At 35.1% G+C, this 26,742-nt stretch overlaps 1 protein-coding gene across 1 annotated transcript in view; it reads right to left on the minus strand.

The window, feature by feature from the left end:
* The window catches only part of LOC136038392 (ribonuclease ZC3H12A-like), a 35,750-nt gene extending 20,067 nt beyond the window's left edge, over positions 1–15,683 (minus strand). The window contains exons 1-3 of the mRNA XM_065721464.1: positions 15,627–15,683; positions 5,896–6,595; positions 4,195–4,334 (exon numbers count right to left, since the gene is read on the minus strand). Of these exons, the coding sequence (XP_065577536.1) occupies positions 4,195–4,334; positions 5,896–6,587 (832 nt within the window). The 5' untranslated portion in view covers positions 6,588–6,595; positions 15,627–15,683. The remainder of the gene's footprint in view (positions 1–4,194; positions 4,335–5,895; positions 6,596–15,626) is intronic.
* Positions 15,684–26,742: the final 11,059 nt, after the last annotated feature.

Raw genomic sequence — 26,742 nt, forward strand, 5'->3', positions numbered from 1 at the left:
TTGAATTAGTAGAGAATTATGGGGCTCCCATATTTTATTTATTCACTAAGTTTCACCGTATCGAAATAATGGTCAAGATAGTTGAGGAAGGGAAGTACAGTAGATAATTCTCTTTACCGGAAATTTAATTTTCAGTTTTTAATTTGCAAAATAAAAAAAAATTAATTATAATTTCAGTAGATTTTAGCCCTGAATTAAATTTTTCTTTAAAAAAGCAGTTGAATTGCCGGAAAGCTATTAAGCAGACCACGAGTCTACAGGATGGATTTATAAGGCCCACCGGTTGTATTAACAGTAGCTAGTAGTGAAAAAATTTTAACGGTAAAATCACAAAAATGATTATTCGAAATCAAGGACTAATAAAAATAAGAGCCAGTCATTGGATCTGGCTTGCTTTTTAGAAGCCGTACAAAAAGTAGCGGACGGAAACCAGCTAAAAATGTCTTAAAATTATTTATTTTCGATTTTCAAGATGATCCTAAGGTCCTTTAATAATAATTTATTTACCCGCCATCTACAACAGATTATAGTGGAACCAGGAAAAGTAAAAGAAAAACTAAATACACCGACATAAAGAAACACTTAAGTTGTTGTTGGAGAAAACGTCGTGTATTCAGTATCCCTTTTATTACAGGCTTCTCACGGATTCTCGACCATTCTTACAGGAATCATAATTCCAATTTTTTTTTTTTAACAGGAATTTTGGTGCCGCTTAAGAATAAACAACAGAAACTTTGCGTATCAAAAATAGCACTTATTAATTTTATCTATGTCACTCTCGGCAAGTAGATGACACGCACCCGTGAGCTAAATAACGAGAGGTTGGCACACTGAACGATAAATAGAAGCCAGTGATTTTTTGTAATATCGCCCTCGATTTGGAACAACAGTCCCGTAAGCACGTTTAATGGCGGTGGTTGTGGGCTTCACAATTGTTGTGTGCTTCACCTGCCTTGCGGCAGGTGAGTTCGAACCCTGAGCCCCGAAACGGCAAGAATAGGTCAATCCACCGGCTACCATAGAATAATAATAATTATTATTGTCTCTATCACAGTCTACCACAGAAAACATAGTAAATAAATACAAATAAATAAAATAAAAACGGATTAAATAAATAAGCGACAATGTATAATATAAATAACAATAATGACGAAATATTTGAGACGGTACAACAGTTAACAAAACCTGTAGAAAGCACCGGTACCCAAAACGCCTTTCCCCAGCAGTTTTAGCATCAATGTCTCGGCCAGTATCGATACGGCTATTGTGTTTGTTCTCGCTCTCTTTTGCACAGACTGTCACTGAATTAGCACAAACTGGATGAAATTTGGCTAATAAATTATTTTCTAAAATTTGAACTAAAAAACTGTTGAAGACAAATTAATACGATTTCAAAGCAGATTTTAAAATTCAATAAATCTAAAAAGCTGTTATCACTCTGGAGACCAAACGGGGGGATGCTGACAATGCAAAGTGATGTTGACACTCCATTCATCCTCAGGCACCACCCCTACCCTCCCCAACCACACATTGCGCTGAATCAAATTTTATGAGGACAATTTTAGTCAGCACAATTTCCTAAAAAATATGTCATTTAGTAACATAGAAAAATGAATTAGCCAAAGAAAACTTTCAATATTAGTAATGTATTTAGTTTTTGGCCAAGCATTAATGAGGCTCTAGCCTTCTGGAGCGATTTAGGGGTGTCAGCAACATCTCCCTGTCCACCCTTATGATACAATTTAATCTCTGAAAAATTCTACTTGACGTATTGACTAATCACCAGGGTTGCCATAGTGATTACTATAGCATTAGACCCAGTACAATTAACTGCCTCTAAGCACTTAATATTGTTGATAGACAATTTAGTACAGATTGAATAATCTAGTGTAAAATTAAGTGTTGGTAATACTTTTTGCTCAGGTAATGCTATATAACTGTCCCTGCATGCACCATCTTTGCAGATATATTGCAACTAGCCAAAAATAGTGACTACGCTAATCAGAATTTGACACTGAGGTAGCCGATTAATAGAGGTGAGGAAATCGGCTTAGCTCATACGAATGGCATGTCTCAAATATGTTCATCTCTTCTTCCTTAAAACAGCAGTAATATCAAGATAGCTCATTCTGCCATCCAATTCACCTTTTTAAATTTGTGTCAAATGTAGCACCGATTTCTCTTGAAAGAATTTTTCTCATAGGACAGTTTTTGTTTTTCAAGAACACGCTTTTAAACTTTCGAGTACTATAAGATGGGGGTTCTTTTTGGACTCATTTTCACTAGAAACAATATTTCAAACACAAAAAAGTTTTTGGCTTTTTCTTAGCCGGAGTATAGTTTAGAGCAAACTCATTTTTTGAAGCTACTGCTCTTTACTACGAGGGTATACACACAACAGCTTCAGCATGATTTAATATAGCATGTCATACATATAAAACAGAGAAATTAGAGGAAAAACATTTTTTTTGAAAAGTTTGTTTTATACTTCAATTTTACCAAGACGAACTTGTGAAAATCACGTGAGTATAAGCATTAGCTTCCACAATAGCCAACTCTACCTCTTGTGGCAGCCTAGCAGCTGTGTCAAAGTTGTGAATAGGGGGCTCTTGCTATTTTGAAAAGTAGTAAAGTCATGAGAATGAAACTTTCAAACGTAAATTCACAGCGGAAACAAAACAACAATGTTTTGTTTTCCTTTTACAGTTTTACAAGTATTGATAATAAGTATTTAACTATTCTTTGATTTAAGATGTTGCATGTCGACCGAAGAATTTAACATTTAAATCAGATTTTAACAATTAATCAATTTGATTTTTCAAGCGGCTTTTTTGTTTATTTGTTTTGTATTTTTTTTTTATACGTTTTGAATTGTATATATTTTGTTTTACATTAGGACCAGTGTTCATTACACATGGCAAGCAACTGTAAAAGTAGTCTCACCCGAAATTGGATAGAGATGATGCATTAATATATCCATACAAACCAAAAAGCCGAAAAAGTAGTATCGATGAAATATCTAGAACAGGCAATTAAATACTAAGGTCGGTGCTGCACAAAAACTGATTAGTTGCCATTAAGCTGCGCCTGGAAACTATCAAGACTAAAGTTCAGTCCCGGCTGTCGCAAGGATTAAAGTTAGGGATCAGTGAACTTATGAATATTTTTTTTCCCCTGTTGCAGCATAGAGGATTGATGCTCAGCTTGGCGATATGGGATCCAGGGTTCGATCCCCACCGCACAAAGTTTAGGCAACAAGCTTTCAATTCATCCCTGTAAAAGCCTAGTATCTGAAACGTCGATTTGACGCCCTATGCACCAGCAATGACTCCGGAGGATCTTTATCCTTTTTTTCCAATATAACCAAAAATTAACCAAAATTAAAACAAAATTAAAAATATAACCAAAAATTACCAATTAATACTAAGCTTGGTGTTACCCAAAAGCCACGAATAAAAATAATTGAAATCTACCAAGTGCAAAGAGGTTGAAAAAAAAACGATACTATGATATTGGAAATAAAAGCTGTTTTTGCTGGATGGTTTCCTTTGCATAATTTTGCCGAGTGTATGGCATCCCTGGACCTTTGAGTTAAAAGCTGTAAAAATACAAACATGAGTTTTCAGCGACATTGTGATGAATACGATGCTGGTCATTAATTGTAACCTTTGGAGTTCCTTCTGTTAAAGGGGCTATCAAAATAAAATTTAAAAAATTTGCAGATGCAGCAGGATAGATCTGTGTGCAACTAAAGACAGAAAAGAAGCAAAACTTTAGACAAATTCGAAAAGAAAAGCAAAACTGATGAAACTTTCAAAAAAGAAACTTTTAAAGCAAAAGAAATACTGAAAGGCTTAATATAGAAAAAGAAGATAGAACACAGAATGGTTTGAATACCACAAAACATGAGACTACAAAATATGAGGCCACAAGCGTATGTAAAACACTCCCACCGCATTAAGTCTTCCTTTGTTAGGATGTGATTAAAATGTGACTTTTATATTGAACGGATCTTTTTACGTAGGTCAATTTACTGACTTCCAAAAATGATTTTTATTTCTTATAATATTTTAATTTTTATTGCACAAGTGTCTTTTCAATTCTTGTTTATCAAACAAAAATTCGTGAATACCATGCATTTTACATTAACTATCGTAATGTGTAAAAAATAAATCACGTAGCCTGTACATATACCTGTAATAGGGGCCTCTGGCCTTGACGATTCTTTTCGCCATTTTGGAACAAAGACTGTAATATCATTATGACCTCTTGATTTGAACCAATCCACGCAAATTCTCAGCCCACGGCAGGAAAATATTTGTTTATTACCATGACTAAAAAGAAACTAGTCAATAAATCTACATAACAGAAAACAAAAACAGAAGTAGAAACAGATAAGGATGAGAAAGGGACAAAGAACAAATATCCTCTACAGTCCTGCTGGTGCTTAGGGCTCAGACTGACGTTTCAGTTGCTGGGTTTTTTTTACAGGGAATTTAGGTGGGTTTTTACCACCCTCAGCCAGCGAGTACCGATCCATCGGCCCGGCATTGTGAGCAGAGCATCAATCTACTGTTATACCACAGAGTTATAGAGCAATACAGTGAAAAAACAATTTATATAGAAGCACATGACATAACCAAAACTTAAGGGGGAAACACCTTTTGATCAGTATGGATATGGATCTGTCTCATGAATAAACAACTGAACTATTTAAGTGTAAACGTGAAATTTATGCTAAATAGTTTTTGGGCCATAGGTATACAGTTGGAGCCATTGCATTAGCCTACAGAATTTTGAAAAATTATAATCAGAGAAAGGAAAAACAGAAAAAAGATGACACCCCAAAAAGGCAAAATGACTGAGCTGCCAAGCTAGGCAAAGGAAAGCCCAAATATTTGAAACTATTTTCTGGGGACTGGAGTTAGTCCTTGTGCCACCAGAAAATACATTTACCATTATTAAGGAACTATTCCCCCCCCCCTGCAAAAAAAAATGACCAGCAACAAAAGAAAAAAATTACACTAAGCAATAGAAATAAAATTGAAATGAACAGAAATTAACACAAATAATTGTGGTGTTGCTGCCCCCCCCCCCCCCTTGCCATTTGCACTTACTAAATCCTGATAAAAAAGTTGGTGAGGTTAAAGTTTTAAGTCAATTTATTTTCCATAGAATAAAATCTTCACGTTTGAAAGGAATTAGTTTATAGGAGGAACGTACTTCAGGCAATTAGTGCCAAATGAAACTAGTGAAACTTAACTAACTTTTATTTTAATTCATTTTTATTACCTAATTTTTTTTTTTTTTTTTTTTTTTTTTAACTCTTAAGGCTTCCAGTCTTGAATTTAAACGATTTTTTCTTGAGGTTTAACCAGTATTTTGACTTTTCCTGTAATTTAATATATAAAGAAAACTATTGAAATTAGTAGAGTAATGGATAGAGAATCGTGTGAATGGGGAAATTGTAAAAAAAAAAAAAAAAAAATGTTTTACAGAAAGGGTAAAACATTTTTCTCCTAAAATGTATTAGGAGAAAAATTTAGGTATGGGAGGAGTTAGAGAGGTAGAAAGCTATGGAATACTGAGTAAGAGGTCAGATAAATAGGTAGTAAAGAAAATTATAGTGAAATAGTGATGAATTAGATTACAAATAAGCAGGGAGTCTTATGAGTCAAAAAGTTGATTTTTCGGTTTGGTTCTATCCATTACATGAAGCATTACCAACCCATTATCAAGAAAACAAAAAAGAAGAGGAAACCAGGAAAGGAGTTAAATCCAGGATATTTCACTATAGACCAAAGAACGCTGGATAAAAGAAAGAAAAGAAGAAGAATTCAAAAGAAGAATTCTGTTTTTTTAATCATTTAGAATTAAAATAAGTTTTTCAATTACCTCATGGCAACATTACTGCCATCTATTACAATCTTTCTCAGTGAAACAACTTGCTGGGCAGGTACTTCTTTCTCTACAACCGTCAATACTTCAGGTTTTTGAATTACTTTTTGGGTTTTAATCTTTTGTGCATTTTCACTTATTTTGATGAGCTGACACAACAGTTTGTCTTGACTTGGCGACGTCCCAAGTTTTTTCAATGCTTTAAAAACTTGACTTTCAGAGTATCCAAGCTTAATACCATATTCAACATGATTTGGATACACAGGATGCTCTTTGATAAGCTTAGACATGTCCTCATCATCTGATGATGTTTCACTTGCTCCATCATCACTCAGCTCATCTCTTCCCAGAGTCTCAGAAAAGGTACGTGCACATCTACTACTCAAAGATAAGCAAGACAAACTATTTTCAATTTTTGACAGGCTTTTAGTAGGGCCAACTGATTGGTGAGCTATTTTAGAGCAGCTTAAATCTAAATCCGAATCATAGCTCGAGTCTTCCGAGTCCAACTTTTTCAATGTCCTACAGGTGTAGCTATCACTTGTAGCCCGATGGACAACCTTACGAAACGAGTTCGCATCACTTGTGTCTGCAACAATTAACTCTGGCGGAAGAGGTCTTGAAAGGAGTATACTTCGTGCCATAAAGATAGTATCACTTTTGCTGCTGTTCTTTGTCTTCAGATCCATTAAGAGTACTGGAAAGAAACAACGTATGAGAATCAACATAGAGGTACAACAAACTTAATACTTATTAATTATGTACTACTAAGATCATAAATGAAAAACAAACACCGTAGAAATAATAGTCTAGACAAGATATTCATTTTTTATTTGTATTGCTTTTCATGAACAAACAACAATCCTTTGTCGGTTTCACCTGCAGAAATGTTGTGACAGCATTAATTTAGTTTTGTTTCTCTGCTGTCAATTAAACACTATTTTTGTCAAATTCTTGATAATTTTGAAACAACAAGTCCAAATAAGAATCCATCCCCAGAGGCATTGTTATCTGACCATTGGACTATATTTAAAAATCTGATTAGATATCTTTGGGGGAAAGGCAGCTATAAAGAGCATTGGAGGGAGGTTGGTTACCCTCTGACTGCCTTTCAACTGCCTAAGCCGTTCTTCAAACATTGTAGATATATATCTGATAAACTGGATGCAGATAATGTCTTTTGATTTAGTTACATACCCACCCGACATTCACAAAATTTAGCCTGAATATCCTTGTTCTTTTGGACACACTCAGGATCAGACATTTTTATGTTTTCCAAATGAAAAATTCTGTATGTAAGCAATTTGCATAATGTACAATCCTTGCTTGGCGACTATAGAGGCGTGGCATCCCCAAAAGCATAGCTGTTAGACTCATAAATACTTTGAAGGAAACAACTATTTCGAAATTTTAATCAGTGATAAGGAGAGAGAACACCTAAAAAAGGTAAAGACAGGGAGGGGGGATTACCCACTAATCAATCTTCAACATCCTCTCAACATGTCCTGAAAATTTCAATTTAATGCCCTTAGTCGTCTTTTTAAAAGTCATTTTATTCAAAAGTGATACAAGGTCAAAAAAGGGCAAAGGATACCATGTCCCCACAGCCCCTGGGGCAAGGAATGTAGATTATACAATTTGTCCAATTTTTTACAAGTAAGACTTATCATTGGGAAAGAGGGAGTATTTAATTCAAGGTCCAAAAGGCTAAGGGTGATGAAATGAAATTTGAGGAAATTCTAAGCAAAATTAAAGGTGCTATCCCACCCAAATTATCAAAAAGGCATATCTGCAATATCTTAGGAATGGGTAAGGGTATCAGCTTGAAACTTTCGGGGCAACTATTATTGCAACTGCAACTGTGACTACAACTTAAACTACTTGTGACTGCAAATGCTTTTAGTTGTAATTGCTTTTGGGAATTTCTGAGGGAGATATTGAACAAAATCAAAACACCTTATATAATATGTCAAAACACAAAATATTTGGAAATTTTGAGAGGAATTTTGAGCAAAAACAAAACACGAACAAGTCTATTGCGTCATTTGCGCTTTACAAAAAAAATTATACTAGAGAAATTCGTTTACATCAAGAATTTTGACAAACAATAGTGAAAATAAATCTTGAATTGCTTAGACTCCAGGGATTAATATAACTATACATTAAATTTTCGATTTATTTTCGTTATTTCTTTCCAGTGATATTGAGTGCTACAGTCATTTATTTTCTATTTGTCGTCGATATTTCGAAAGACAGAGCACAATCTTCGAAATTCAAATCATATTCTATAATATACATATGAAGCAATAGGCTTTAGAAATTTAACAGTTAGAGGGGGAAAGCAACAATAGCTAAACTCGAGCTAAAGCAATTTCAGTTTCAGTTTAACTTGAATATAAAATTCAATTTTCACACGTTTTAAGATTTAATTATTTATACCAGGATCCTGTATCTTTATGTTGTATATGATCATTTATATTAGTTTCTACTCATTTTGGTTTCATTTATTCTTTAATTATAATTTCTCATTGTTTTGAGCTTGAATTATTACCAGGCTTTATTTCTGCTGGTCTTAAAATTGATATGGGTCTTTACTTTGGTTTGAAAAACTTCTGTTTAGAAAAGTCTGTTTGATTATTGTTCTAAAAATAATTATTGCTGCCAAATAATTTTCAAACGGCCAAGCAATTAGTCAATAATTTCAAACGGCCAAAATGTTAATTTTAAAGTTTATTTTGATGATCTATTGCAACAGATATTCAGGATACGTTTTTTTATTTAACAAACTATTCCTCCTGATTAACAATAGACCTGCTTATCAATTAGACATCAAACTTGCAATCTGATCAGGATAATACCAGTTGCAATTGCGAGTTAGTAGTGGCTTGTCTTATCATCCTGGTACTGTCATAAGCAACTGTAAAATATTCAGAATCCAAATTAAACTAATCCCATGGGATTTACAGTGAGAACAAAATTGGGTCTCATTAGACTTTTTGCCCCCCCCCCCAAGATTCTGAAAAAGTAAATTTCAAATGTTCACCTGTCTCTTTGAAAAGAGACAAGTATTAATAAACTAAACGGCTCCATGCTGCAGCAACTTTAATCCCAATGTCCCAGAACCAAAGCAAGTGTGGCCCTTCCCCCCCCCACTAGGCTTGAATTGGGATAACACAAAACACTGAACTGACACAAAACAGCTGATCCTGACTTAATCTGACTGAAATCACCCCACCCTCCTCCTTCCAGTAATTCCATATTACTTTCTTTTAAATGGAGAAATTTTGTCAAAGAAACTTCATATGTTTGCTTAATCTTTACTAAAATAGAAAAGCTTCAGTTTTAAAGCACTTCTTAATTAAGCAAGTGTGTTCTCCACCAACAAACATAAATGATATGTGGCCTACTTCACCAGAGACATGTAGAGATCCTACACAAAAGACTTACAAAAGTGGAAAACAAGTTACAAATCATGCATTGACAGATGTATTTCACCAGTTGCTAAAGCAATTAAAAGTAGTTCGACCTTACTCTTTGCAGACAAGAAATGACCTGTAAATTACACATTGGATGAAAGATTTCAGCAGTTACTGAAGTGTGTAAAAGTAATATGATTTATTTTGTACTGTCTTTGTGCATTCTACTTTGTTTTGTTTGTTAACTTTTTTTATATTTCTTTTTCTTATTTCTGTTTTACTTTTAATTGTCAGTTTTTATGTCTCAGTTTCTTTATTATGTTTGTGATTTTTTTGTTCATATCTTTTTTTATATTTCTTATTACAAGTTTTCAAACAATTAAACAGGTCTTACAGCATTTTGCAAAAAATAAATAATTCCTCATTAAACTATTTTCGTTACTTTGGGGGACTAAATCTCAAGAGTTTCTATATTTTGGACCTGGTCCCCTATGATAAATACCCCCAAAATAGAATAACTTTTAAAACAATACCTATTAAAAACACAACACATTAGTGCAAAATGGAAATTAGTCATATTTTAAGAGAAAAGTTTGCACTCAAAATGACAGAAGAAGATAAAAGGGACATGGATAAAGTTTGCAACAATATTCAGCTGCTATACTGGTCCCTCTGCGGTACTAAGTATAGACACCTGATATAAAAGTTTCAAATATACAAGTTTCATTAAGTTTACTTGTGTCAAAGAAGATCAATGATTTCAAAAGATTCATTCGTATATATAATATATGAAGGTATCGTTTTAAAAGATTCATTCAAATATATATTTCTTTAAGGAAGGAAAGAATTAAAGAGAGGTGGGTAAGACATTTTGAAAGTATGCTAAGCTGTATTAAAGTTACAGGACATGATATTAAAAAGAGTGTGACACTTGAGAAGTGAAGGTGATGAGATGAAGACTTATTTTGAGGAATAATTAAAGATAGTACTAAAATGACTAAAAATAATTAGGCTCCAGCTGCAGATAGTGTGGTAAATAAGATTAAAAAAGGAAAAAACAAAAAAGCAAGAAGTAACTGGGAAGTCGAAGATAACTTACTAAAGATTATGAATGTGAGAATGAATATGATGAATATGAGGTATCCAACGAGGTATTTAGTTTTATGCTAATTTCAAATATACAAGTTTCATTAAGTTTGCTTGTGTCACAGAAGATTAATAATTTCAAAAGATTCACTCATTATATAGTAAGTTATATCAGTAATATAACTTACTACGGATTATGAATATGATGAATATGAGGTATCCAACAGAATTTGGATACCAATAGATACAACAAAAGAATTAGAGTTTTATGCTGATTTCAAATATACAAGTTTCATTAAGTTTGCTTGTGTCACAGAAGATCAATGATTTCAAAAGATTCGTCCATAACATATTTGAGCTAGACGGAGTTCTAAAGAACCAAGTTTTAAAAGTGAATGGAATCTACAATAATTGACAAAGAAGAAGAGTGGCAATAAAAACATATAGATGCATTTTAATCAACAAGACATGTGACAAATTAGTGCTTGTTCAAGTGGTTGGAGGAGAGTCAAGATGGAGTTTTCCAAAAGGAAAAATTGAAGATAATAAAAGTGAAATAGAATGTGTAGTCAGAGAAGTGAATGAAGAAGCCAGGCAGGACTGAAAAAGTTCCACATCTGCAAAAGAATGGATCGAGCACTATGGCAAACGCAATAAATACAGCAAGCGCTTTGTGAGCTATGGTGCAAGTGAAGACTTCAAATTTGATCCAAAAGTTAAAAACGAGATTCTAGATGTTCAATTGCACTCAATATCAGATATCATCCATAAGCCCAACAATGTAAAATATTTTCTACTTGGGCTGTACACGAAAGACGTTTTATTGATAATTAAAGAAAACATATAATATATATATATATATATATATATATATATATATATATATATATATATATATATATATATATATATATATATATATATATATAGTATTTCCCTATTGAACAGTATGTATCTAAACAATTTATGGAGTTGTTGTTAGGTGGTTAATTAATGACATCTACTTTGAGAAATTAAAGATTAAATTAACCAAAATCAGAGATTTTTTTTAGCAAATACTTCACACTGTTGAAGGACTTCTCTCACTTCATTTGTCCTTCACCCAAGTGATGTTTAAATGATAACCTCCAAAGCTCCTTAAAGAAACTACCCAGTATATTTCTAATTCAGTTATATCAATCTTTTACATATGGTACTACTACTAACAGCTTGGTGCATCCAGGGCCAATCAAGCATTTTGGCATGCCTAGGCCCTAGGACAGCAGCAAAGTGCACTTTGATGATAAATCACATCAGTCCAGTCCTTGTTAAGAACAAAATTACTGAGGTTTTCTTTTTATAAAAACACTATAGAACCCTATTTACATAAATGCAGAAATTGCCCAGACTCAGTAATCTGGTTCAAAAGGACAGACAAGGGCTTTGAAAGAAAGTTATTGAAACCAATAATAAGGGGAAATGGGATATTCAAAGGGTAGAAATTTTGTTTTCTTAATTTCTCACTTTTTCTCTTGGTCTCAGATAGAGAGATGAAGAGTAAAGATTGTGTCTTGGTAATTGATAAGACAATGCTGCCAGTACTAAAGTATGCCACCAGGCATGTGCACTGGTTTGTCATATTTATTTATTTAATTGTTGCAAAGAAAAAATTATCTATCTATCTATCTAATGATCCTTATTAGGACCACTCTCATAAGCAAAGTTTATGAAAATGGTAAGATACCCTAAAGGTCACCTGATTACCCAATTTCACCCCTATACTTGAGGCAATTTATTTCAGCTTTTTGCTTCCACTATCTGAATAGTGTTTTATACATTTACACATTAAAAAAGTTGAAGAGAAATAAAAGAAATAAATTAAAAAGAATAGGCATCTTGAATACACCAGGACCTGCCAACAATAATTCCTCAAGTACTTCAACATGTGTTGAATTGGGTTCTGATATATAATGAAAACAGGCAACTTTTTCATTCTGCCAAATTTGTAGGTGAAAATGCTCCAATTTAAATAATCAAATCAGAGTTGTGTACCCTTTTCTGGCAAACCTTTGAACTTTTAATCAAACAGTTAGATTTGTACATGTTTTTTCTACATACTGAAACCCTTTTAAAACCAAAAATCTTTAAATTAAGCTTTTCAGAGTCAAAAAAAGTTTGTTCTTTTTACAAAAACTATCAAATCAGCAGTACCTTTACCCCATTAGGATGGCTTAGAAAAAAACCTTACCTTTAGAAAAAGAATTTCATCTTGAATCTAAATATGACATTTGTTTCCATCACAAATTCAATTTTGAGCCATTTAGAGACCCTCAAAGATGATACCTTGTCCTCATTTTTTAGACACAACCCCATGTACCTCTATTAGCATCAATCTTGTTAAAAACCAGTTTAATTGTAAATTGAATTGTTTGTCACAAAATCAAGAATTAGTAAATAGCCTAACATAGTCCTATATTTGGCTAAGGTTAGAAAGAATAGGTTAAAACTGAATTTGCAATAGAAAAAATGGCAAAATTTGGATTCAAGGTAAAATTCTAGTTCTAGAGGTAAGTTTGTTTCTTAGCTACCTGAACAATCTCCTAATCCAAATATTTACCCATAATGCAGTTTACCCCAGAAATAATTATTGATTTATGAAACTGCATAAAAAGGGGCAGAATTCTAGATTAGCTACTTTCTGTTATCTTGGATAGGGGCTAGGTTAGGAAAATAAAACTTCCAGGGATGGGTCTATAGATTAAAGCACCTTCTTCTAAGGTATTTTGAAGTATCTACCTCTACTCATTCTTTCTCTAGAGGACAGTGACCTTTGAAATATCTGTGTTATTGAAGTGAAACCTTTCTAAACAGATCTCCTACTTAAATGAAGTACAAGGAAACTGTTTTCAGCTTTAACTTTGCTCAATCCTGATTTATGAGGTCTTAGAGATCTGTAAATAGGCAACATTTAACATGGAGGTCTTAGAGATCTGTAAATAGGCAACATTTAACATGGCTAGAATTCTACTCAAATAACAGGAATTGCATTGTGATATCTCAAACCAAAGAAAAAGAAAATGATAAAAAAAAATTAAGGTAAAATATTGTTTAGCTAAAATTTCAACAGGCTAGACCAAGTAGGCAAACTATTTATGTAGAAATCACAAGAGGTTAGCATGGAAGTTTCACCATACCTTTCTATTCTATGTTTTTAGCCCTTGATTTATTACTGAAAGTTTCATTTTCCTACATTAAACCCTTTCCAAGATAGCAAAAAGTAATTAAACTAGAATTTTACCAAAAAAGATATCAAGTGATATATTCAATTTTGTCCTAGCCTAATTATGCTAGGTAAAATAAAAATTACAGGATAAGGTCTATATTAGGGTAAAAAACCAGTATCCAATTAAGCAAAATTATGTAAAATTAGAGCCCTTACACCTGGTTACTAAAAAGGAATTGAGAAGAATTGTATATATCAACAAAAAGCTAAAAATCTAAGCTATATTTAAGATCAGACACCTAAAATTATCAGTTTATTCACTTACCTAAAAGAACCTCTTTTTGGAAATACTAATTATCCTATTTTGATGTATATATCCTTTTAGCATTTCAGTTTTATTCACATAGCCTATTAACAGAAAACTGATTTTCTTCTGATTCTAAAACTGCAACTTCTATTGCTTGATATTTATTCTGTAAATCACAAATATTAAATACAGTTTTTCCTTACAATTGCTTGTCAAAACAGAGACCACATTTTAATTTATGCTGACAAATTATTGTTGAAAATGTTCTTGTTACTGCCCTCACATTGCATCATCCTGTAGCAAAAAAGGGGTGGTCCAAAATCCATCTCTATTTTTCTGGAATACCAAATAAAAGTGGTCTTTCCAGAAAGAGGTCATTTTACCCTAACAGACTATTTAGGTAGCTAAGAAACAAACTGACCTCAATAGTCAGACTTAAATCCTGAATCTAAAATAGCATGTATTTACATCAGGAATAGACTTTTTTCCTATTCTTATATATACAAATTAAGAGCATATACCAGTTTGGGTTACTTATATATTTGTATATTGAGGGATGACTAGTTTCATAACTTCTTGCTATCTTGGAAAAGGGCTAGGTTAGGAAGATGAAACTTTCAGGGATGGGTCTAGAGGCTAAAGTATGTCACAGGAAGGTATTTTGAAGTATCTACCTCTTACAAAACAGATCTTCTACTTGAATGAAGTACAATAAAATTGTTTTCAGCTTCACAACTGCTTAATCCTAATTTATAAGGTTTTAAAGATATACAAATGCATTTCCTAAATTTTGAAAAAAAAAAACATTGATATGGCTCAGAATTCTACTCAAATAACAGGAATTACATTTTCAAACCTAAAGGCAGAGAAAAAGCAACTGGTAACTGAAAGAGGGAACAGGAGTGGAGGTGGGTACTTTAAAATACCTTCCCAGGATACACTTTAGTCTGTAGACCCATCCCTGAAAGTTTCATTTTCCTAACCTAAACCCTTTCCAAGATAGCCTAGCAAGAAGTCACTAAACTAGAATTGTACCAAAAGCTCATTATTGATGTAAAGAAATGTTAAATTTGAATTAAGGATGCAATCCTAACTAGACTATAGAGGTAAGTTTGAACTTTATCAGCCTCCCCCCCCCTCACCACCACCACCACTAATATGTACATACACACTTTGAACTGATATTTATATAGGGTTTGGGAAAGTTCATTTCCAACATAAATATATGTTAAATTTTGATTAATGATTCAATTCTGACTATAGAGGTAAGTTTATTTCTCAGCTAGGCCTATCTGAACCATCCATTAACATAAACCTTATCCAAATTCTGTTAGAAACTGCAACTTTATAAGCACAACTGCATCATCAACCCTTAATGAGGCCAGATATATAACAAAGCTAAGTAGAAAACTTATTTAATTAGAATTAGCCTACAACCAACTGATGATAAGAAATAGCCTACACCCAAAGAAGAATGGCAAAGCCACACAAATTTTAACACAGGCTGCTGCTGTACCTTAACCCACTGCAGGGATGCAATTGCAACGGCAGTGATTATATTTGAAAAAAAAGCATTGCAGGAAGAACCAAACAGTAGCCTATAGGCCAATTTCACTTTTTCTCGTCTGGTTTCTGCCTATGTTTGACCATAGCTCAGTAGTGAATAGAAGGAAATCAAATCGATAAATAATCGAACAGGCATATAAAATTTACCAACCCGGATCTACTTTGGAAGGGAAAGTTCTTGGAATTTTGTCAATGGAGTTTAAGCTATTTCTTCTTTAGGAATCTTAATTCGCTAAGGCCATCTTGAAACGACATTAATTGGGTATGAATACAGACCAAAATACTTTCTATCTAGAAAACTGTCGTCAATACAACCAAAGAGTATTGGTAACTCAAGTGTTGCCTGTAGTAAATACAGAAATCATTCTTATCGTTTCTGTGAGAAAACATGGCAAGTGTTGGCGAACCCTAGACTGTGTTGAGGTTTTCTTTTTAACATCAGTATCAGTTCACACTCTCTCAAGTCACCCGTACTCTTTGGCATTCCCTATGACATATTTCGTGGCACTAGGTTGGTAAAATATTTAGCCTTACCCGTCATTAGTCAACCATTTAACTAGGTTTTCTCCTTAGAATTGTGTCACTCGAACTTCCTTTCAAAGGTATGAGCAAAAGGCATTTAGGGATCAAGTCTCTCGGGAGCCCATTATAAGTGGAGGTGCACCGTTTTACAAAGCTATTCTTCAAATATACAGTGGGATGTCTACTCTTTTCATTTAATCTTAAATTAACGTGTTCCTGTGTTTTCCCAGTCTATGACACTGCAGCATCTAAAGATAGGCTAGTATTTCAGTATTTTATTTTTTCTTAATCTATAACGTTTTTCAAAAAGGTTTTCAAACTTAAAATCCGGACCGAACCTAACAAGAGCAGATTATAGTCTCTATCTGATCTATAGCCAATATATTGATAATAATTAATTCAGTGACCGAATGATTATAAACTGAATAAGCAGATTATTTTGCAACTTCAGTGAAAATTCCCTCTGGAACTGCGAATTTTCTTATTGATATTTTCATGATCAGTAACCTATGTGATATAGGTCAGAATTAAGCAGTGCGTATATAATTAGGATTACCCGATATATATAGGCAGTTACGTTACGATAAAAGTGGGAGGAGAAAAATAAGCAGAAGAGGGATGAGAGAGTTGTTTGCAAGAGCTGTGGTACCAGCTGGGCTTGCCCCTTAAATTGCAGGGACAAGGTAGACAGCCTCCAACACTTCCCTTACTTCTCTTGCAACTGTATCTTCAATGCAGAGAAAAACAGCACTATCATCTATAACAGCTCTTGATTATTGTTCGACCTTATGGTAATGGAGTATTGGACTTTTTAAATGGGAACTGTAATTGGTGCAAAGATCAACTGTTCTACAATCCTATCCTGTGCTTTGTACAGAAAAATCTTACTAAAGGAGTTTCGCCTGATACGATAAAAGAGTACAGGGCCGATTTCTTCGAGTCTTCTGCTCTTTCTGAGACCCGTAAATTGTTTTTTTAAAGCTTTTTCCTAATGAAGTCTTTTCAAAGCACGTAGGAGCAAATACTGCACTGATTTGTGCTTCGGACATTATTTCTTCGCTTGTAAAGTGCGATTACCAGAACATGAAGCTTCCAGATTTTGTTATCAAATGTCCCAGCGAAGTGCCAATGATCCCTGTCAATGCCTTCAGTACCCTCAGTGCCAAGGAGAACTCTTGTCTTGAACAGCTGTGTGATATTGCGTCCAAGGCTACTGCGGTACAGTCTAAGCTTAAAACTCCTACAATAAATATGAAAAAATCGTCCTATGCTGTCATTGTAAGGAACCCACCCACGGAGCTCAGCGACCTTATCCTTCACATGAAGAAGCTCGAAACACTGGATGGTCACGGCGGGATCGTGACTTTGAAATCCAAGCCACAAAGCAGGAGCTTGTTGTGATGGTACGTAATAGGCGCTCAGTCAACACGCTGGCTGCAGCTGTTACTAGCTCCATTCCAAACGTTGAAACCAAAGTAATTGATAAAAATCCTCTAGCGGTTGCCCTGAAATACCCGGTAACTATAAGGCCTCAGTGGAGGGACTTGTTAGTGCTAATCAAATCGGCCATTTTTGTACTTTTCATCTCTAGTTTATCGACAAAGTCACTCTGAACGCGATCCTGGAGTCGGGAATCCGCATTGGATATGACATTTTTCACCCTAAGTCCTTTCAATTGATTCCGCGTCGATGCTTTCGCTGTCAAAGTACTGATAACCTGATCGGAGCTTGTCCCTGATCACCAGCACATCTCAAGTATTCCAGATGTTCGTGCTCTCATGTAAATTCAAAGTGACGCTAACATGTTAGCGATAAAATGTGGTGATACTGCATTCATAGACATTTATTTCCCCTGTAATAGAAAAACTGTTTCATTCATAGTCTAGTTTTTCACAAGCATGTAATCACCTGCGAACACTATTTAGCGACCTTTCAAAACAAAATACCAAATGTGTTCTCGCCGGCGACATGAATACTGACTCATTATCTAATTCTGACCGATCTGAAATTTTTCTCGGTTCACTGCCCGGAGGATTCCATCTTGCTGATAAAGATCTTCCATTTACTTATATTCACAATCGTGGTGGTCTTACTTCCAACCCTGATAATATAATTCGGTCAGATTCATCGCAAATTTCATCAATAGTTCACGTGGACGACTCTAAAATCGACGACGATAATTTACCAATCATGTGCAAACTATCTTGCTCCATGACGAGATCTGTGCGACATAACTCTCCCAAGTGGTTCTCAAAGATAAATTGGGAAAATGCCAATGTTACACTTTATGAATTGACATTGTCCCAGATCATCTATTTAAGTACCATTCCACTTATTGCAAACATCTGTCAATACAACTTTAGCTCGGATAGATATCAAATCGTATTATCAGCAAATAGTGATCTGTCTCAATTCTGCCGCTAAAAAAAACTTTCCTCTCTGAATGCATGCGTACGGGTACTCGCAATCCCTTGTGGAAAGCTAATCCTAAAGTGAATATGGCTAAACAAAAAGCTAAGTTCTGGCTCCGCATGTGGATGGCCTGTGATCGTCCTCCTTCTGGTTCAGTCCATCAAATAAAACAGAAACCCAACGAGAGTACAAGTATTCCCTGCGTAGAGAAAGAATGAATGCCTGGGATAGTCCCTGCGACAAGAAATCCTGGAATTGTGTTATAAACGGTGTAAAGTGTTCACCTCCAATTAATTCCTCTCTTCGGCTACATAACTTCGTTTCCCATTATAAAAATATTTTGCTTTCATTTAATGTTAATCTCCAAATCATTTTAAAAAACTTGTCAACTCAATCCTCCCAATTAGTATCAACCAATCTTAAGTCTTATCAGTGGAATCTGGTGTTATGCTCCAAGCTCTTAAGCAAGTGAATACGTCTGAGTCTCTCGATAGTGATGGTCTTCGTTTCAAGTTTTTTACTTATGACTGTCCTGAACTACTGAGGCATTTGCAGTCATTGTTTCAGATGTGCTTGGCACAGTCCATTTTGCCAGATAGCTTTTGGTCCGGGTGTATATCTCCCATGTTAAAAGGGGTAAGGACCCCATTGATTGCTCTAGTTATCGTCCTATCACTGTGTCTTGTTTTGTTAGTAAGACATTTGAATATGTACTGTTACCGACCAATAACTCCAAGTGCAAAATTACGCCCTTCCAGCTTGGTTTTAGAAATCTATTCCTTTTGACAATGTAATTCATTCAAATGCTTTGTTTTCTCTAGCAGCGTCTGGCGTTAACCTTTCTGTTGTTTCCCTGCTTAAGTACTGGCATGCTGATTCTTCTGTTAGGGTGAAGTGAAATGGTTGTGTAGGGGAGTATATACAGGAATAAACTAAAGGCGATATAAAAAAGGCGTTAGGAAAGGTGCCGTATTATGAACGAGCATATTTAAGTGTGTTTTAGCTTCGTGTATCCAACGTCTTCAAATGTCAGTTTTTTACAATAACAATTTAGGCATTAGTCACATTGCTTATGATGATGATGTTCTGCTTCTTAGTCGGAAAAAACATAGTTTAATTGCCAACTTTGACCTGCTTTCAGCCACACTATCCACAGTAGGCCTTTCAGTTAATGCCACCAAATGTGAGTTTTGTGCTTGGGAGTATTCCACCAGCCCTAATGCAATACACCAAAATGTAATGAAAGTATACTTTATAAACAAATTTGGGCTATATTTTTGCACATTAGAGGGGGTATAGCAGGTCTGCATGCAAAATGTATTAGCTACAATTATCCTACATATTATGAACAAAAATTGTTTTCTAAATTCACGCTGTTCAAAACTTTACCCCCATGCCACCCCCTAATCTGATGTATGTATCTTTTTTTTTTATCTTTGTAACTATATAAAATATGACAATTTTGACTGCATCATTCGATTCCATGTCCTGAGCGAACTCATGACACATATGTAACACATTTTTAACCAAAATGGCATCATGTCACGCTATTAATTACCACAGCAGTCCACTCTAGCATGTTTTGACAGTTAGAGTATCCCAAATAGCTAGCCATATTGGTTATGCAAATTACGTAATTATAAACATTATAAATATTTCTCGTTTTTACTAAGGAGCATTCCAACTGAAATACCCCGTATGAAAACAATTTTTTACAATTCAACTTTTAATTGTGCGTTCAAACATGCCTCATCTGACTTGTTGGCTTAACACGAACTTCTCTGGATGTAATCTGTAAGAAAATAACATCAAATATTGGCTGCCAGGGAACGTTGCAACGAAGCACAAGCAAAAACTAAACTGCTGAAACGCAAAACCATCAATGATATGTTCTCAGCTGTATACAGAGTTCATTTATAAATCCCTTCAGGTGTGCCAAATTTCAAAATTATTGTCCATTTTCTTCTCTACATATATTTGCATTGTCTTTTAAAGATACAACTTTTGCACACGTATGACGTCAATCACCCTTGATAATACTGCTACTACTAACAACTCACTGCAGCACCAAACCTCCTGAGACAACACAGCCGTGCTCATTCCTCCATCTCAAGCTAGTCAAAGACTCCATTTTCACACTCTCCCAAGAACTGGCCATTCCCTTAAATCTTTTCTTTAGACATCATCGCACCCAATTCGGTAACAACCTGCTTTTCGTTTGTCCTAGACGGCTAACTGAAAAGCAAAATCTTTGTCAATCTTCCATCCTTCATCCACATGTGTCCCAGTCATCTCATCCTTTTTCTTATTTTAGCTCGAGGATATGGGATTAAACCACATATTTTGTACAGCTTGCTGTTGGAGATATGGTCAATTAATTAGCTAACCAAACAGTATGTAGGCAATTTCTCTGGAAAAAATTTGGAAAATTCTCCTTCGTTTTACGGATCACCCATGCTGCAAAATCATACTTATCTACTTTCATCACTATAACTTCCAATACGCTCTATTGTTATGTTTATTCTCCTTCATATTAATCACAAATCTTATGCTCCAATATCATCACGTTAATCATAAATAACAACCATTTTGGAAACCTGATTAATCACCACGAGAAAAAAGGATTGGACGCACTTCCTCCTTTTGGCTATTTCCTGGTCACGAACTTTTGAGAGAAATAAGCCGTAATTCCCTTTGTCGCCTATGTACTTTGCAGAAGGATATCCTAAATATTTTGTCAAATAAAATATTTGAAAGAGTTAATGTCTGATTGACTATTAGTTGTATTTATCATAGGGCCATCAAAACTTGCGATCTATTTTCGTGGTATTTTGTTAAGTGTTTTCAGAGAAAAAAAATTTCAAGCACCAGAACGCACTCTAATAATCCAAATAGTCGATTGCGCAAAAACTTGATGAAAAACTCAATTTACAAAAGTATTACTGTTCCTTGTTTCGTTTTCTCAAAAAAAAAAAAAAAAACAACACAAATCTCGGACGGCTTTTTCTCTTTTCTTTTTTCGTTCCTTTTTCGCGCTATGAGCAAAGACTTGAAAAAAAAAAAAAAAAAAAAAAACAGAAAAAAGTACTCTGTGTGACGAATTCCCACTTTATTCAATATGCACCATCTGTGCTTTTGTGGATTTTAAGGAGAGGGGTGGAAAGTTGACAAGAGTGAGAGTACTACGCAAAGTGGAGAATCAGCACCATCTAAGTAAAATCAATATTACTTTTTTATAGTTGATACATGACGTTAGAGCCGACTTTCTATGTTTGAAGATTTAAAGATGCGGAAAACCGCGCGGAGATGATTCCAAGTGGATTGGCCAATATTTTCAATTTGAAAAGCTTTTGGAAAATGATATATTTTATACGAAAGTTACACTTTTTTGCCACCCAAAGTGGCACCGACAAACCTGCTGGGCGGCAACCCTAAATTAGAGTAGAAACGCTGGCTTTGGTCTTTGGCTCCCAGCTAAGAGCCAAGAGATCATATGGTATGAGCTCTAACAAAATTCTATGAATCAATAGATTGATTTAAAAAGGAAAATAAGAGGCTTAATACCGGTCAAGATTTAAAATAAGAGCTCTGAGTCACAAAGTCCTTCTAGATATCAAAATTCATTAAGATCCTATCACCCACTCGTAAGTTATAAATACCTAATTTTTTCTAATTTTTCCTCTCCCTTTTGCCCCCAGATGGTCGAATCTGGGAAAACGACTTTATCAAGTCAAATTGTGCAGCTCCCTGACACGCCTACCAATTTTCATCGCCCTAGCACGTCCAGAAGCACCGAACTCGCCAAATCACTGAACCCCTCCCCCCAACTCCCCCAAAGAGAGCGAATCCAGTACGATTCTGTCAATCACGTATCAAGGACATATGTTTATTCTATCCACCAAGCTTCATCCCGATTCCTACACTCCAAGTGTTTTTCCAAGATTTTCCCCTCCAAATCCCCACAATGTCAAAAGATCTGGTCGGGATTTGAAATAAGAGCTCTGAGACATGAATTCCTTCTAAAAATCAAATTTCATTACGATCCGATCATATATTCGTAAGATATAAATACTCCAATTTTCATGTTTTCCAAGAATTCCGGTTCCCCCCTCCAACTCCCCTGAATCTCACAGGATCTGGTCGGAATTTGAAATTAGAACTTTAAAGCACAAGATCCTTCTAAATATCAAATTTCATTAAGATCTGGTCACTCTTTCGTAAGTTACAAATACCTCAATTTTCAAAATTACCCCCCCCCCCAATTCCACCAAAGAGAGCAGATCCGGTCCAGTTATGTCAGTCACGTATCTTAGACAGGTTTCTATTCTTCCCATCCAGTTTCATCCTGATCTCACCGCTTTAAGTATTTTCTAAGATTTCCGGTCCCCCCAACTGCCCCCCCCAATTACGCTTGATCCGGTTGAAATTCAAAATAAGATATCGGAGTTACGAGGTCCTTCTAAATATGAAGTTTCATGAAGATCCGATCACTCCTTCGTAAGTTAAAAATACGTAATTTTTCTTATTTTTCAGAATTACCCCCCCCCCCCCGCAATTGAGCGGATCCGTTCTAATTATGTAAATCACGTATGCAAGACTTCTGCTTATTTTTCCAACCAAGTTTCATCCCAATCCCTCCAATCTAAGCGTTTCCCATCATTTTAGGTCTCCCCACCCCAAACTTCCCCCAATGTCACCAGATCCGGTCAGGATTTAAAATAAGAGCTTTGAGACACGATATCCTTCTAAAAATCAAATTTCATGGAGATCCAATCACCCGTTCGTAAGTTAAAAATACCTCATTTTTTCTAATTTTTCAGAATTAACCCCCCCCCCAACTACCCCAAAGAGAGCGGATCCGTTGTGGTTATGTCAATCATGTATCTAGGACTCGTGTTTTTTTTTCCACCAAGTTTCATCCCGATCCCTCCACTCTAAGTGTTTTCCAATTTTTAGGTTTCTCCCTCCCAACTCCCCCCCGAATGTCACCAGATCCGGTCGGGTTTAAAATAAGAGCTCTGAGCCACGATATCCTTCTAAATATCAAATTTCATTGAGATCCGATCACCCGTTAGTAAGTTAAAAATACCTCATTTTTTTTTATTTTTCAGAAATACCCCCCCCCCCCCAACTACCCAAAAGAGAGCGGATCCGTTCCGTTTATGTCAATCATCTATCTAGGACTTGTGTATATTTTTCCCACCATGTTTCATCCCGATCCCTCCACTCTAAGTGTTTTCCAAGTTTTAGGTTTCCCCCTCCCAACTCCCCGCCCCCATCACCAGATCCGGTCGGGATTTAAAATAAGAGCTCTAAGCCACGATATCCTTCTAAACATCAAATTTCATTGAGATCCGATCACCCGTTCGTAAGTTGAAAATACCTCATTTTTCCAATTTTTAAGAATTACTCCCCCCCCCCCAACTACCCCAAAGAGAGGAAATCAGTTCCGATTATGTCAATCATGTATCTGGGACTTGCGCTTATTTTTCCCATCAAGTTTCATCCCGATCCCTCTACTCTAAGTGTTTTCCAAGATTTTAGGTTTCCCCCCTCCAACTCCCCCCAATGTCATCAGACCCAGTCGGGATTTAAAATAAGAGCTCTGAGACACAATATCATTCCAAACATCAAATTTCATTAAGATCCAATCACCCGCTCATAAGTTAAAAATACTTCATTTTTTCTATTTTGTCCGAATTAACCGGCCCCTACTCCCCCCCCCCCAGATGGTCAAATCGGGAAAACGACTATTTTTAATTTAATCTGGTCCGGTCCCTGATACGCTTGCCAAATTTCATCGTCATAGCTTACCTGGAAGTGCCTAAAGTAGCAAAACCGGGACTTTAGGTTTTCCCCCTCCAACTCCCCCCAGTGTCATCAGATCCGGTCGGGATTTAAAATAAGAGCTCTGAGACACAATATAATTCCAAACATCAAATTTCATTAAGATCCAATCACCCGCTGATAAGTTAAAAATACTTCATTTTGTCTATTTTTTGCGAATTAACCGGGCCCCCACTCCCCCCAGATGGTCAAATCGGAAAAACGACTATTTCTAATTTAATCTGGTCCGGTCCCTGATACGCTTGCTAAATTTCATCGTCCTAGCTTACCTGGAAGTGCCTAAAGTAGCAAAACCGGGACCGACAGACAGACAGACCGACAGAATTGGCGACTGCTATATGTCACTTGGTTAATACCAAGTGCCATAAAAAGCATCTTGTCTGCATCAATGTCGATTGACGTAATCACTTTTTATGACAGCATAATGGGCAAAACCTTGATTTGGTTGAGGAATTCAGTTATGTAGTTCAAATATTACCCCCTGAAGGATCCTGTAGTGATTACAATAAAGGTCCTGACTTGGATTCACGCATATTTGTACTCTCATGCAACTTTGTACTCTAGCCTAATCAGTTAAATATGGGTAAATATATCACAGTTCATATAATTGACTTACTAATAAAGTGAACATACCACTTGATGCCTTTTTTATGCTCTTTACAAATATAATAATCGCTTCAATTGCAAATTTAAATCTAAACCCTTTGACCCAACTTAACCTAACTTAAATAATTTTGGCACTGAGAAAATGTAGTATTATTTTGTTGAAAACAACCAAGAAAACAGCTGTAAAAAAAATAGTATTATTTTGTCGAAAACAACTGATAGCTCATACTTTAATTGAAAATTCGTCATTTTTAAGAGCTCAAAAAGTGCTTAAATTAAATTTTGTGATAGAAGCAATTAATATATCTGCAAAGAACATAAAAAAGGCTTTAAGTGGTATGTTCAAAAGGCAATTTTGAATTAGAGAAGTTGTTGGGTTTGATTTAACTCCCAAAAATACATAGGACTGGTCCTAGACTTTTCCCTGTGGAAAATCTGCCCCCCCTCCAAAAAAATTATGCAGAAAATCTTTGTAGAATGTCCACCCCCATCATCATAAAAAAAAACTTGGTATAGAAAACCACCACGGAAAATGAGATACTAGCCTATATAAAATTATAAGAGGGTGATTTTGGGTTCTCTGTGCACTAAAAAATATTTTAAATGTTTCTCTTGGCTCTGGAGTTTGACCAGCTTTCAGCATACTTTTGCAAAGGGTTGTAATGTGCTAAGTCAGATTGGACTTTTACTTAATTTATTATGAGAAACAGAATTATTAACCATGTTTTAGGTATTTTCCAAAATTAGGAGGGGGGAGGCTGACCTGTAGCCCTTTATGGCCCAGCCTTTTCCAAAAAATTACAATATTTTATTCCAAACTTATGGGAGCTGACCTCTGGCCCACCATGGCCTTCATAAATTCGTGTCATCTGAAAGAGAAAAAACACGTAAAGAAAATCACAGTAAACTAAACGCGACGTTTAAGCTCAGTTAGCTAGACAGATCGAAATTTTTTTATTTCGTAAAAACAAAACAAACACTAATAATTAAATTAAGCCAACAGGGAGGTATGCTCAAAAGGAAGGCTACCAATTATTACATTGATTTCAAATACAACATAAATAAAGATGAACCAAAGAACATCATAACATATAGAAGGAGAAGGTCAAAGGAGGCTACCCCAGCATGGCAAATTCCAAAAATAATACTAAAAAAAAATTATGAAGTAGAATCACCACGTCATGAAACGTTAATACATTCTACTAATTTAGTCTTTAAAAGTGATCGGTTATTAAGATTTCTAAATTTAGTATTCAATTTAAGCCTATTTGCTATAGAAAGGATTTTCTATCTTTCACAGAAAATTCATTGAAAATTTAGCTCTTTCACAGTTAACCAAGGGAATTATATACGCTCCAAAACGAGCCGATGAAGAAGCGAGTGAGCAAAAGGGGGTGACAAAAATATATGATTCATAAAAATAACTCGCCGGAGACTGAATATCATAATGCCAGAGCGATAACTGTAAATCCTTAAGTTGACTAAGGTTTAATGGGTAAAAAAATAAAATAATGTCTTTGTTTCAGAAAGACTTTGAAGTCATGGACGATGAAAGGAAGTACCAAGGATTCTTATGGCTTTATTTTGCTATGTCTGGCCGGGTTTAAAATGACTATGAAATGTATTTTGGTAAATAATGGGACGATATCTTAGGTATGATTCTATTAAGAATGATCGAAGAATATATAAAAAGAAAAAAGGTTAAAAATTAAATCAGAACACTTCGGGGGCGACTTTGATAACTTTCAAAGTCACCCCCGATAATACCCTTTCTCCAAGGGGTGACTTTGACTACACACCCACCTCCTTCCGTTATAAGGTATTTACCTAAATACTTACTGAGCGACTTTCTGATCATATTTACAAGCCTACTAATACCC

Source organism: Artemia franciscana, chromosome 2 (genome assembly GCF_032884065.1).
Source record: "Artemia franciscana chromosome 2, ASM3288406v1, whole genome shotgun sequence".
In the NCBI taxonomy this organism is placed as follows: domain Eukaryota; kingdom Metazoa; phylum Arthropoda; class Branchiopoda; order Anostraca; family Artemiidae; genus Artemia; species Artemia franciscana.